This window comes from Trachurus trachurus (assembly GCF_905171665.1).
Source record: "Trachurus trachurus genome assembly, chromosome: 13".
Taxonomy (NCBI): Eukaryota; Metazoa; Chordata; class Actinopteri; order Carangiformes; family Carangidae; genus Trachurus; species Trachurus trachurus.
In genome coordinates this window covers 36,149,755-36,162,672 of record NC_139892.1, presented here as the reverse complement: position 1 = coordinate 36,162,672, position 12,918 = coordinate 36,149,755, and the positions used below count along the sequence as shown (strand labels likewise).

General features: G+C 44.1%; 1 protein-coding gene across 1 annotated transcript; it reads left to right on the top strand.

Annotated features, from left to right (window-relative positions):
• LOC310995694 (lipoamide acyltransferase component of branched-chain alpha-keto acid dehydrogenase complex, mitochondrial-like) lies at positions 1-12,300 on the top strand. Its single transcript, XM_083984816.1, has 5 exons — positions 1-267; positions 2,585-2,721; positions 6,291-6,482; positions 10,458-10,529; positions 11,682-12,300. The coding sequence occupies exons 2-5, from the start codon at positions 2,587-2,589 to the stop codon at positions 11,847-11,849; spliced, it is 567 nt and encodes a 188-aa protein (XP_083840942.1). The 5' UTR covers positions 1-267; positions 2,585-2,586; the 3' UTR covers positions 11,850-12,300.
• The last annotated feature ends 618 nt before the right edge of the window (positions 12,301-12,918 follow it).

Genomic DNA, 12,918 nt, shown 5'->3' with positions numbered 1-12,918 from the left:
GTCATCGTCGTCGTGGTCACCATGGTGGGGGGCGTGGTGGTGTGCGGCTCCATCGGCTCGGTCAGAGCTCTGTGGGAGACCCGGATCAAGAGGAGGAGGGAGGAGCAGGACGAGGAGGAGCAGCAGAGGAGGAGGAGCGGCACCGAGCGGCGCTCCAGACTCAGCCTGGGGGTCTGGGAGGACCGGGCCGTTCTGGCTCCACTCAGACAGAAGCTGCAGACCGAGGACGGACGGCTGGTGCTCCGCATCGAGCAGGAGGAGTGGAAGGTATCTACAGATTATTGTCCTGGTCCAGTCTTCGGTCTGATGCAGGGGCGTAGCTTTGGGTTAAACATTTGGGGGGGGTTAAGATATCTGTCTGTATAGGGATTTTTTAAAGCAAAAAAGTCACCGTATGCGTGGAAAAGTGCTAAATTATTAACTTTGATAAAAGGACAAGGCTTATTTACCTCTTTATTTTGTCATTTTCATATTCGTTACAGTAGTAAAATGAACTTAAAGCAGAAGTAAGCAGAATGTTTGTGTTAAAGCAGAAGTAAGCAATATTTTTGTGTTCATATAAGTCTTAACTCAGTGATATGACTATAACCTCTTTGGGACAGTGTCTTTTCTCCTTTTATATGATGAACCAGCCATTTAAGACTGTTTCTTGGCCTTGTGGCTCTTTTCATTATGTTTCTGTGCAGAATATGGACTTGACCAATTATGACCAGGGATTACTACGTCTACGTCATGAAATAACGGCGCTACTTTTTTCAGTAACAGTAATCAAAAAAGTTACTGTTTCCCCGTTACAACGCTGTTACCGTTACTGACAATAAAATGCGCCGTTACTTGACTCAAGAAGTCCCATCAGAAAATAGTAATAGGCTACACCTGTTAAAGTTTACGTTATACATTTTTTTTTCGGTCCATCAACTAGTCTAACATATTTGAGCATTTTATGAAATAAAAGTAACTCAATAGTTACTGTTATTATGTAGTAATTCAGTTACTAACTCAGTTACTTTTTGGTAGGGCTGCAACTAACGATTATTTTCATTATCAATTATTCTGTCGATTATTTAAACGATTAATTGATTTGTTGTTTGTTCAATAAAATGTTGAAAATCATCAACCAGTGTTTCCCAAACCAGCAGACGACGTCCTCAAATGTCTTGTTTTGTCCACAAACCAAAGAGAGACTCAGTTTATTGTCATAAAGGAACAAAGAAACCAGAAATATTCACATTTAAGAAGCTGGAATCAGAGAATTTGGACTTTTGTTCTTAAGAAACGACTCAAACTGATTATTAGATTATCAAAACAGTTGATAATTAATTAATAATCGATTATTGTTTGATTAATGAAGTAATTTTGTTGTTTTTTTTAATATCATAAATGACGCCCTTGGTCTGATGTGAGTGTTTGTCTCCAAATCCCCAAACAGATCGGTCAGTAGTAGCTCCGACAGGTCAAAGAGGGGGTTTAGGCATGGGTGCAGATCCCGGGGGGGATTTCTGAAAAACATGAATTGTCCCCCCCAATAAAAATACCCCAAACTATTCAAAATTTAACAAATGTATTTTCAGACTTCACATTCCTCACATCGAAAAAGAAATTATTGAAATGGTGGAACAAATAATGTTTGACAAATATATTTCTAGGGCTGACCCGATTATCATATTTTGATAATCGAAGCTTCGCGTACATAAAATCGATTTTAATCGAAGCTTCGACAGCCAGTGGGGTGCGCGATCGTCACGTCTGACGGGGGGGGGGGGGGGGGGGGGGGGGGGGTCGTAGCGGAAATAATGAAAGTAATGGCAAACAAACACTGCATATCTCATAAATCAAGCAGGTTTCCAGGATGCCAAGTCGCCTACTCATTTTAATAATTTAATAATTAACAATTGCCGATGAGAACCAGTGTCAAAAAGGAAAAAAGGAAGAAAAAAAAACAATCGATCACGGACTTAAAGATCGATTACCATGGCAACGAACGAAGCTTCGAAGCTTCGATTTTTTTGGGTCAGCCCTATATATTTCTGACTCCACATTCCACCTCTAGTCTCCTCCACTACGATGCAAATGATGGGTAGTTTCTTACTCAGACGCCGATGATATCAGCAGGCTTTAAAAAAAAACGACCCCCTCAATCTTAGGGCTTCATATTTTTTAATCATGCATAAAGTTCCATACACTGGGAGAAAAGGAAGATGGTGAGAAGAATTGGGGATCTGGGAGGGTCGGTGGGAGGCGAAAGATAAGAACGTGAGTAGATATTATATGTCCGAGACCCTTTAAATTATAATTTACTAATATAACAGCAGTGATACGTGCTGTTGGCTGTTTAGGACAAATAAACAAGAAAGGTATAAGCACAATAAATGATTCCCTGTGCAGGACTTTTTGAATGATATGCCGAGACTCTGCGGAGTTGTGATTTATGGCGGCATGGTATGAGCTGCATATGGGCAAAAAAAAAAAAATCACTTTTGTGTCCCCCCCCAATCCTGGCATCAGATCTGCACCCCTGGGTTTAGAAGACCGACCCTGTAGCCGGTCTCACCATGTGTCCTCCTGGTTCTGGTTCTGGTCTCAGGGATGTTGACGTGGCTCAGAGAGCTGATGCTGAGCTACAACAGAGTGCAGGTGGTTCCCGAGGAGCTGAGCGGCTGTGAGAGTCTGGAGAGACTGGAGCTGGCCATGAACCGGGAGCTGGACCACCTCCCTGACCAGGTACGGACCAGGGGCCGGATAGGAGTCGACTTAATGAGTAAAACAAATTATTGACTGAAAGATGCACTTAAAAGGTAGTTATCAAGCATCTTAATCAGACTTTTAGTGAAGTGTAGGACTGAATCTTAAATGCCGGTCTCAGAGCTGAGTTACCACAGTACTATGTGCCGTAAACTGAATTTTAGATGTCACTTCCAATTCTTCCAAGTCTTAGAGGATTTTAGTCTTAAGTGCTGAGAATTTGTGGAATTTAGTCCAACTCTCAAACTTAAGAATAAAAGCTTTTTATCAACTTTCTCAAGTCTAAGAATAACTCATACTCCCCCAGATATTTAAAGGGATAGCATTTTGGCAAATTGGCCCATTGCACATTCACCACGCTATGAGATAATAACACAACGTTACCAGACAGAGTTGTTTTAGAGGAAAATGCAGAGACTGCTTGCTGAAAAACTGTACCTGAAGGCAACGCACATCAGCGGTTTTGCATGAATTTCCCTCTACAACAACTCTGTGTGGTAACGTTCTGTTATTATCTCATAGCGTGGTGAATGTGCAGGTCACAACTTGTCCACCAGAGCGTTTTGGAGTTGTTGGATTGTGTATTTGATGAGTTTGATGAGGGAAACCAAGAAATCGCCTCCGTAGCGTAGCTCTGAGCAGCTCACGGCTCTGCTCCGCCGTTCTAAAAACAGCTTGCACCGACAATTAAAGGTAACGAACCTACTGCTGCTATGACTATAGGGGTTATGGCAATGAGCCAATTTGCCAAAATGTTGAGCTATCCCTTTAAGACTAAAATGGCCTCGAAGATGCTTTGTAAATACGACCCCAGAACTTGAACCAGGATCTACATGAAGCACGAGCACTAACATGAATAACAAGGTTCATGTGACACCTAACTCGTCTGATCAGTGGGTGTGTGGAGGGGTTCTCCAGAGGTTCTGGTCCAGCTGCTGGTCTCAGGTCTGTTCTGTGTCCCCTCTCTAGTTCAGACACCTGAGGAACCTGCAGCACCTGGATCTGTCCATGAAGGACTTCACCGGCATGCCGGACTGCGTGGTCGCTCTGCCGGCGCTCCAGTGGCTCGACATGGGAGGAAACCGTCTGCAGTGTTTACCTGAGGACATCCACAGGTGGGTGGTGGAGACACAGTGTGAGCCCCCCGCACTCTGTCACCTTTATTTATACATCTATTCTTGGACTTTTGCCTACATATTTGTATTTACACACGTGTAGAAACCTCAGCCGATGTGGCCTTCGTTCTCTGGACATTATACAGATGCAGGAATGGAACTGGGCAAAAAGGCTTTTAAATGTTCTGCCCCGTCGACCTGGAACGATGTGCAGCAGCACTTTTTTTTATTTCATTTCATTTTGATTTATTCCATTCAAGGTATACACAGGGTTGCACATATTTACATAATGTACACATAGTCACCATGAATGAAAAGGAGCAGGATGAAGAAAACTTATAGTACCTGCCCCTCTCTGTTGTTATACTTACATTGGCTTACTTCAACACCAATATTATACTCTATTTCAAAATATTAAAGATGATGAAACATAGTATTGACAAGAAAACAAACAAAATAGCAGTGGACACCACTCGTCTATCTATCTTTTCTTTTTTTCCCTTCTTTTTCTCTTTCTCCTTCTTCTTTTTTGTAGACGCTTATCTTTTCTTTTTTAAACATTTTCTTAAACTGAGACATACTTGTACAACTTTTCAGTTCCTTGCTTTGTGAATGCCACAATTTTACACCTGCAACAGAAATACACATTTGTTTTAAGCTTAGCCTTGCAAATGTATGTTTAACCCTCAGATCCTGTTAAAAATCACTAACGTTCCCCTGATAGGGACATTTTTTGTACCCTGTTTTCAAACACACACCACGTCAAAGTAAAAATAGGTATTACACAAATTTTTTAGGGGGGCCTGATGGGCGACCTTGATGCTGATTGGTCACGTGATGTTTGGCGCTGACGTTGATGCTGTGCTCTCATTGGCTCAGGCTGCCTCTCTGGGACTCCTGCACTTCCCCATCCTGAACGCCTCATTGGACCAGAGCTGTGGAGAGAACATCACCTACAAGGTTGTGAATGTTTCTATGTTGTCTGATGTCTTGTTTGTCTTAATGCTGCTCTTTATGCCTTTTTAAATTGCCCCTTGGGGACAAATAAAGTGTTTGATTGATTGATTGATTGATTGATTGATTGAAGGTACGACCCAGACCGGTCCAGACTGGACTTCTTTATTTTCTACATTGTAGATTCAAACTTTTTCTTTAAAGACGTGGACCCAGTTAAATCCCTTGTTTTGCCATCCAGGATCACGTAATCCACCTTTACCTTTACCCCAGTTGTTCAGAGCAGATACAAATTTTTCTAGATGAGCAAATCCAGATAATGAGTGCAGTGTTTCCTCTAGGATTTTTTTAAGGAGTGGCGCTCAGACCCCCAGACCCCCAGACCCCCCCCCCCCGTGATTGCCCCCCGCATACCGTAGCGCCCCCCCCCCCCCCCCCCCCCCCCCCCGCGCACCTGTAAAGCCGGGTTTCCACCGAATCAACATCTCTTGATGATGCTGCTTCAAAAGAAATTTGAAGCAGCGGCGGCTAGGATTTAGCTGTGGCGGTGCGCCACTGCTAAATGAATGTAGAGTAAACACTGGAGTGTTTTTAAATGTGACTGTGACAAGGCAATTTTATTACAGCCCGTTTTTACCAACAGTTTGTCTCAAAGGGCTTTACATCCCATCATAACAACATCGTCTGCCCTTAGACCCTCACATCCACTGAGGAAAAACTCCACTTTTTTTTTTTTTTAAGATTTGTTTTTTATTAACAGAATCTCTTACAGGATGTTATGGTGCATAGCAAGATTCTACAGTTTGTTACAATGAGATAGATCGTATTTTACAGAGAGAACGTACTGTACATAATCTTACAAATACACCACAAGGATGATTTCAGGAAACCCTTTTAACAGGGAAACAATTGGAGAAACCTCAGGGTGGAAAACATGGAAATTGAAGGGGAAAAGGGGGAGAGGGGAGGAGAAGAGAGGAGAGGAGGAGAGAAGAGAGGAGAGGAGGGGAGGAGAGAGGAGGAGAGGAGAGGAGACTAGGATGGGAGAGGAGAAGAGAAGGAGGAGGAGGGGAGGAGAGAGGAGAAGAGGGGAGAGGAGAGGAAGGGAGAAGAGGAGAGATGGGGAGAGGAGAGGGGGAGTAGAGAAGAGGAGGGGAGAGGAGAGAAGAGAAGAGGAGAGGGGGAGGAGAGGAGAGGAGAGGGGAGGAAGGGAGAGGAAATGAGAGTGAAGGGAAGAGGAGAGGGGAGGAGATGAGAGAGGAGGTGAAGAGGGGAGGAGAGGAGGTGAAGAGGGGAGGAGAGGAGAGGAGGGGAGAGAAAGAAATGAGAAGAGAGGAGAGGGGAGGAGTTATAAAATGCTTCACATCTTTTCTATCTAATCACTGATGCTCCAGGTTCAGGTGCTGCAGTCGTCGTCGTTGTCGTCATTGCTGTTGTTGTTTGTGTGGTTGCCGTGGTGACCGTGTCTCTTGCCCTCAGGCGTCTCACAACATGGGGCTGGCGATGGACACGAGTCAGGGTCTGCTGGTCCCCAACGTGAAGAAGGTGCAGCTGCTCAGCGTGTTGGACATGGCCCAGGAGCTGAACCGGCTGCAGGCGCTCGGCGCCGTGGGGCAGCTGGGAACGTCGGAGCTGACGGGGGGAACGTTCACCCTGTCCAACATCGGATCAGTGAGTCCAGCCGCCGCCGAGACGGACTCTAGACCCGGTCTAACCACAACCTGTTAGAACTAGATTAGAAAACTTTATTGATCCCCAAGGGGAAACTGCTTTGCCACCCAATAAAAACACATACTCCGCTTCGCGTCAGGCCGAACAACGCCCCTTAGCCGTGGTATAATGAGCATAGACCACGGACTGGAGTGATATATTGCTTTTATAAAACGGTTACCAATAATGACAATATGAAAGAGGGATACGCAATCAATTTCATGTAGTTTTATTCAACCAGAAATACATATTATTCAGTAAAATAGCCTCACTGTGGAAAAAATAGTCCCACCTCTCCAGATGTTAGCTCCAAGTAGCTCTGCATCTCGTCTTTTCCTCTGCTTTTTTTCAGGTGAAAGTCACTGCTCAGTCCCCTCTACCATTGTTAACCCTCTGGAGGTGAAAGTTCACCTTAAACATGTCAATTCAACTACTTTAGTCCGTTTTTTAACATCGTAAAAACATCAGCTGTATTTGCTACGGACTGCAACAGTCCGTTGTCATGGATACATGACAACAACTTCCATTCACACCAGTCATACGTAGAATAGTAGAGTAGAGAATACTTTATTCATCCCGAGGAGGGAAATTCATATTAGTGTAGTAGCTCACACGACAATGACACAAAAAAGAAAGAAAGATGGAGCAGGGTCGCCGGATGGAGCAGGAGCCGCCGGGTGGAGCAGGAACCGCCGGGTGGAGCAGGAACCGCCGGGAACCGCCGGATGGAGCAGGAACCGCCGGGTGGAGCAGGGCCGCCGGGTGGAGCAGGACCGATGGTGAAGAGGCAGCTGGGTGGATCAGGATCATTGGTGGAGGGGCCAAATCATTTTGCTTATCTGCCCCACTACTATATTCCTCCATCTTGCAGCAAGGAGAGAGGAGCCGTCCACCACCGCTGCTTTCCTGGTCAGTCAAGGTGCCATGAAGTGGATGATCCAGGCCGTAAAGAATTGCCTCCTCCTTCTTCAGTGCTCTAGTGCCTCAGGATGTTTAGTCTGTATCCTAGCAACAACTTCATGGAGAACTTCAGATGGAACTTAAGCAGTTGCCATTAGGTGGGATGTACACAAGTGTTGTTATGATTCGAAAAAATAAAATAAATGTCTACTTTCTGAGTCTTCACCAATATCTCCAGCTCTTCATCACTCTTGTTGGGCAGAGAGTTGATATTTCCAATGATGACTGACCTCAGAAAGGACTGATAGGACATCTCCACCTCCAAGCCTTTAACTTTGCACCAGCAGCAGCACAACAACCACCACAAAAGCACCTCTTCAGATCATCTGAGGACAGGATGGTGGTGTCCTCCAGATCTGTCCATTTTCAATGAAAGAAGCTCATCTCTGAAGAATCTCTTCTCCCCAGAGAAGCATCCATCAGTAGATAACAAATAACACAACAAAAATAAAGCAAATGTTGAGTAAAAACTCAAAAACTCAGAGCTACCAGACTTTGCTGCTCCCAGTTGAAGCGCATGTTCCGGAACATGCCTCGTGCCTGAGGCGGAGTGATAGCCTACGCTGTGATAAGGTTTTAGAATAGTAGCCGTGGTATATGCTCAATATACCACAGTTAACAACCAATCAGATGGGCGGATTTCACCTTTCCGTTTTATAAATCCACTTAACAAACAATACAAACATTTCCATACCATTGCACAAAACTTATCAACATGATTGGATACTTCATACGACAGAGTAGGCTGCTCAAAGCAAGTGATTTAAATTGATATTAAAGGGACAACGAGGAGTTTCTATTTGGTTATAAAAAAAGTCTCACGTTAATGTGGATGAATCTACGCTACCACTTGTTAATGGGCCCATTTTAGATTATGTTATGTTATGTTATGTTATGTTTATTTATTTGATATGGACATCACAAATACATTGAGACTGTTCCAGTGGACAGACCAGATGCTTTGCTTGAGTGTGTTTAGCACAAGTGCTAATTTTCAACACCAGTCCATAGGCGGCTAATCTAAAAATACAGAACATATTATCAACAGTATTAGATAAAACCAAGTGCATGACACTACATCATGACAGTAACATACTAAAAAATACAGAGCACAAGATCAACGAGAGGAGATTGAGCAAACAGAAATCATGATCCTAACAGTAAAAGTAGTAACACTGAAAACGTCCATATTTATACATGTGAGCATTGTTGTTTTGCTTTTAATCCTCTGTTAAACGAGTTTGTGTCAGTCTCCAGTTTCAGGTGAGTGGGTAAAGTGTTCCATAGGTTAACCCCTTTTATTGAGAAGGCAGACTGTCCAAATGATGTTGTACACTTGGGAACAATGCAGTCGCCATAGTAGGAGGCTCGTGTGTTTACTCGGCTTGAGCTACAGCGTCTTTTTATCAGTGCAGAAAACAGGGCTGATACACAGTTATGAAGACATTTAAAAACAAGTCTGATATTAACAGTAAATTATAAAGTTTTCAAATGCAAGAAGGTTGTGTTTTCTCAGGATGCCGCAGTGGTGCCATCTCATTGGTTTTTGATCCATAATTTTTATTGCTTGCTTATATATTATTAGAAAACTTTATTGATCCCGAAGGGGAAACTGCTTTACCACCCAATAAAAACACATACATCCACTTAACAAACAATACAAACATTTCCATACCATTGCACAAAACTTGACAATCAACATGATTGGATACTTCATACAACAGAGTAGGCTGCTCAAAGCAAGTGATTTAAATTAATATTAAAGGGACAACGAGGAGTTCCTATTTGGTTATAAAAAAGTCTCATGTTAATGTGGATGAATCTACGTTACCACTTATTAATGGCTCCATTTTAGATGAATATATCGTTCTGTCTCTATCGTTATTTTGTTATTATTAGTGGTGGAGGAAATGCAGGTTTCTTTACTTTCGGTTTCGTGGCGAGTCATGAGAATAACGCCGCCGAATCTCCGTTTATGGTGGGAACTACGACGGTATGTGATCGTCTTCCAACCTCTGACTTTAATTCTTGATGAATGAAAACATGAGTCTGTCTTGCGCCGGTCAAAGAATTTCACGGTGCGGAGGCTCATAAATGTAGTGTGAAAACACTTCGCTTTTCCAAAACTCCTCGTTGTCCCTTTAACAAACAATACAAACATTTCCATACCATCGCACAAAACTTATCACCATGATTGGATACTTCATACGACAGAGTAGGCTGCTCAAAGCAAGTGATTTAAATTGATTTTAATATAGGCAAGGATAAATAAATGAATATACACCTCCAGAAGATTTAAAAAAACAACAACAGACAACCGCTATTTGTGGTTAAAATATCGGTAACACTTTACTTGAATAGGTATTCATAAGATTGACATAACACTGTCATAACCATGACATAACAGCTGTGATGAACATCAATGAATACTTATGACAGCTGTCGTTAAGTGTCATTCGGTAAGTTATGTCACTTTTAATGCAAAGTTGACATTGTTTGAGATGTTTTTGTTCTGACAACTTGACATAAAGACAATTTAAACTGTCATAGCAGACCTCATTGCCAAACTTAATAATAAGACATAATTTTTAAAGTTTGGCAATGAGGTCTGCTATGACAGTTTAAATTGTCTTTATGTCAAGTTGTCAGAACAAAAACATCTCAAACAATGTCAACTTTGCATTAAAAGTGACATAACTTACCGAATGACACTTAACGACAGCTGTCATAAGTATTCATTGATGTTCATCACAGCTGTTATGTCAATCTTATGAAGACCTATTCAAGGAAAGTGTTACCAAATATCTGACTGCTGCAGGAACAAAGGAGCGTCTAAGTCGTTCAGTAGAACACTGAGGCATCACTAACCGCTCACTGAAGCAGCTTTTAAGATGCTTAAATATATTGTGGAGTGGGTGGTTACCATGGAGAGAACATATCATCATGTTCTCTCTCTCTCTCTCCTGTGTGTTGTAGATCGGAGGGACGTACGCCAAACCAGTCATCCTCCCTCCTGAGGTCTCCATCGGAGCGCTGGGGAAAATGCAGGTGAGTTGCAGACTTTCCCACGACCCATGAACACACCACAGAGTACTTAGATAAGCCAAGCCCCGCCCCCTTCCTGTGTGTGTGTGCAGGGTAAGAAATTAAGAAAGTATTTTCGGGGCAATTTTGGCCCCCGTGGTCTAAAAAATTAGGCCATTTTCAAAATGTGTGGGGGCCATTAAAAAAAAGGTAATTAGAGCTAGTGAATTAACACATAATACTGTTGAAATGAACGAGTTTCGGGGCAGATAATGTTATTTAGAGGCTGCATCTCGGTGCCCCGGTCAGAAATAAGGTCCAGGTTGTTAAAAACGACACTTCTCCTTTAAACTTATGGGCTATAATAACATCGCACGTTGTTTATTGATAAACTGAGCGGCGACACGTTAGATGATGAGGGTACAAAGTAATAAGAACTGGTAGATTATCACTGTGCGTCGCAGTAGCGTCAGGCCGCCCCTCAACTCATTGAGTGTCAAATTTTGATTTTTTTTTTTAAATTAAAGGGATAGTTCAACATTTTGGCAAATACACAATCCAACAACTCCACAACGCTCTGGTGGACAAGTTGTGACCTGCACATTCACCACGCTATGAGATAATAACACAACGTTACCACACAGAGTTGTTTTAGAGGGAAATTCATGCAAAACCGCTGATGCACGTTGCCTTCAGGGACAGTTTTTCATCAAGCAGTCTCTGTATTTCCCTCTAAAACAACTCTGTGTGGTAACGTTGTGTTATTATCTCATAGCGTGGTGAATGTGCAGCTCACAACTTGTCCACCAGAGTGTTGTGGAGTTGTTGGATTGTGTATTTGATGAGTTTGATGAGGGGAACCAAGAAATCCCATAATGAGCCTCCGTAGCGTAGCTCTGAGCAGCTCACGGCTCTGCTCCACCGTTCTAAAAACAGCTTGCACCGACAATTAAAGGTAACGAACCTACTGCTGCTAAGACTATAGGGATTATGGCAATGGGCCAATTTGCCAAAATGTTGAACTATAATGTACATAGCAGGGAAAAAAATCTTCATTTGTTTGTGTGTGTGTGTGTGTGTGTGTGTGTGTGTGTGTGTGTGTGTGTGTGTGTGTGTGTGTGTGTGTGTGTGTGTGTGTGTGTGTGTGTGTGTGTGTGTGTGTGTGTGTGCTCTCAGGTGCTGCCCCGGTTCGGCGCCGGCGGTCAGGTGGTCCCGGCTCACATCATGAAGGTCAGCTGGTCGGCGGATCACCGCATCATCGACGGCGCCACCATGTGCCGCTTCTCCAACCTGTGGCGGGAATACCTGGAGAACCCGGCCAGCATGGTGCTGGACCTCAAGTGACCGGACCCAACCGGATGGAACCGGATGGAACCGGACCGCCAACACTAACACACCTTCACCTCTCCCCCTTCGCCGCCATCGCCACCGCCGCCACCGCTGCTGCTGCTGCCTTCATCATCATCTTCTTTTCTCTCATTTCCTTGTTGCCTTTGAGCGAGTTGCGGCGGCGGCGCGATGCGGCGGGGGAGGGGCCAGCCTGTCAATCATGTCGTTTCCATGACAACCACTCACTCACTCATCCCCTTACTCTCTCACTCACTCTCTCTCTCTCTCGGTTGGAGGTTTAGAGGTTTTTGTAGTTTTTGGTCCAAGTTGAACCAGGGTTCAGCTCTTCAGGTGCTGGTGGTCTGAGTCTGGGTCTGGATTCTCTTTGCTGGGGGGTCGGGGGTGTGTGTGTGTGTGTGTGTGTGTGTGTGTGTGTGTGTGTGTGTGTGTGTGTGTGTGTGTGTGTGTGTGTGTCATCAGTTCATTGATCAGTTTGGACTCTGGTACCCCCCCCCCCCTCACCCCCCCAACCCCTCTCTGGATCCTGGACCGGACCAGTTTTGTTGTTTTTTTTCTATTTGGAAAATTAATCCTAATAATTTTAATCGGTGAAACTTTTAATTTGAAAATCACAGGACAGGAAGTTGGTTCAAAAGTGAGACTGAACCAGTGTGTGTGTGTGAGTGTGTGTGTGAGATCCAGGACCAGAGTCTGAGACCTGAGACCCGGGTTCACCAGAGTCCAGTTCCACCAGTTCGATCCAGATCAGATGAACCCGTCTGGGATCTGGTCCAGCTTAAAGTGGTTTTCTGAGTCCTGAACCAGGACCACCGCTCTGTGAAAGGTCCAGAAAGTCTCCGCTGATCATCAGGACCAGAACTTCACATGGTTCTGGTCCTGGTTCTGGTCCTGGTCCCGGTCCGATCTGGTCCCGACTGACTGAACTGTGTGTAAATGAACCGGTGGACCTGGTCCTGGTCCTGGTCCTGGTCCTGGTCCTGGTCCTGGTTCTGGTTCTGGTTCTGGTCCCGGTCCCGGTCCTGGTTCTGGTTCTGGTTCTGGTCCCGGTCCCGGTCCCGACGTC

Coding starts and splice junctions, on each gene's coding strand:
- LOC310995694 (XM_083984816.1), top strand. CDS start 2,587: ATGTTGACGTGGCTCAGAGAGCTGATGCTGAGCTACAACAGAGTGCAG. Junction 2,722..6,290: donor TGGACCACCTCCCTGACCAG/GTACGGACCAGG, acceptor TCTTGCCCTCAG/GCGTCTCACAACATGGGGCT. Junction 6,483..10,457: donor CCCTGTCCAACATCGGATCA/GTGAGTCCAGCC, acceptor TGTGTGTTGTAG/ATCGGAGGGACGTACGCCAA.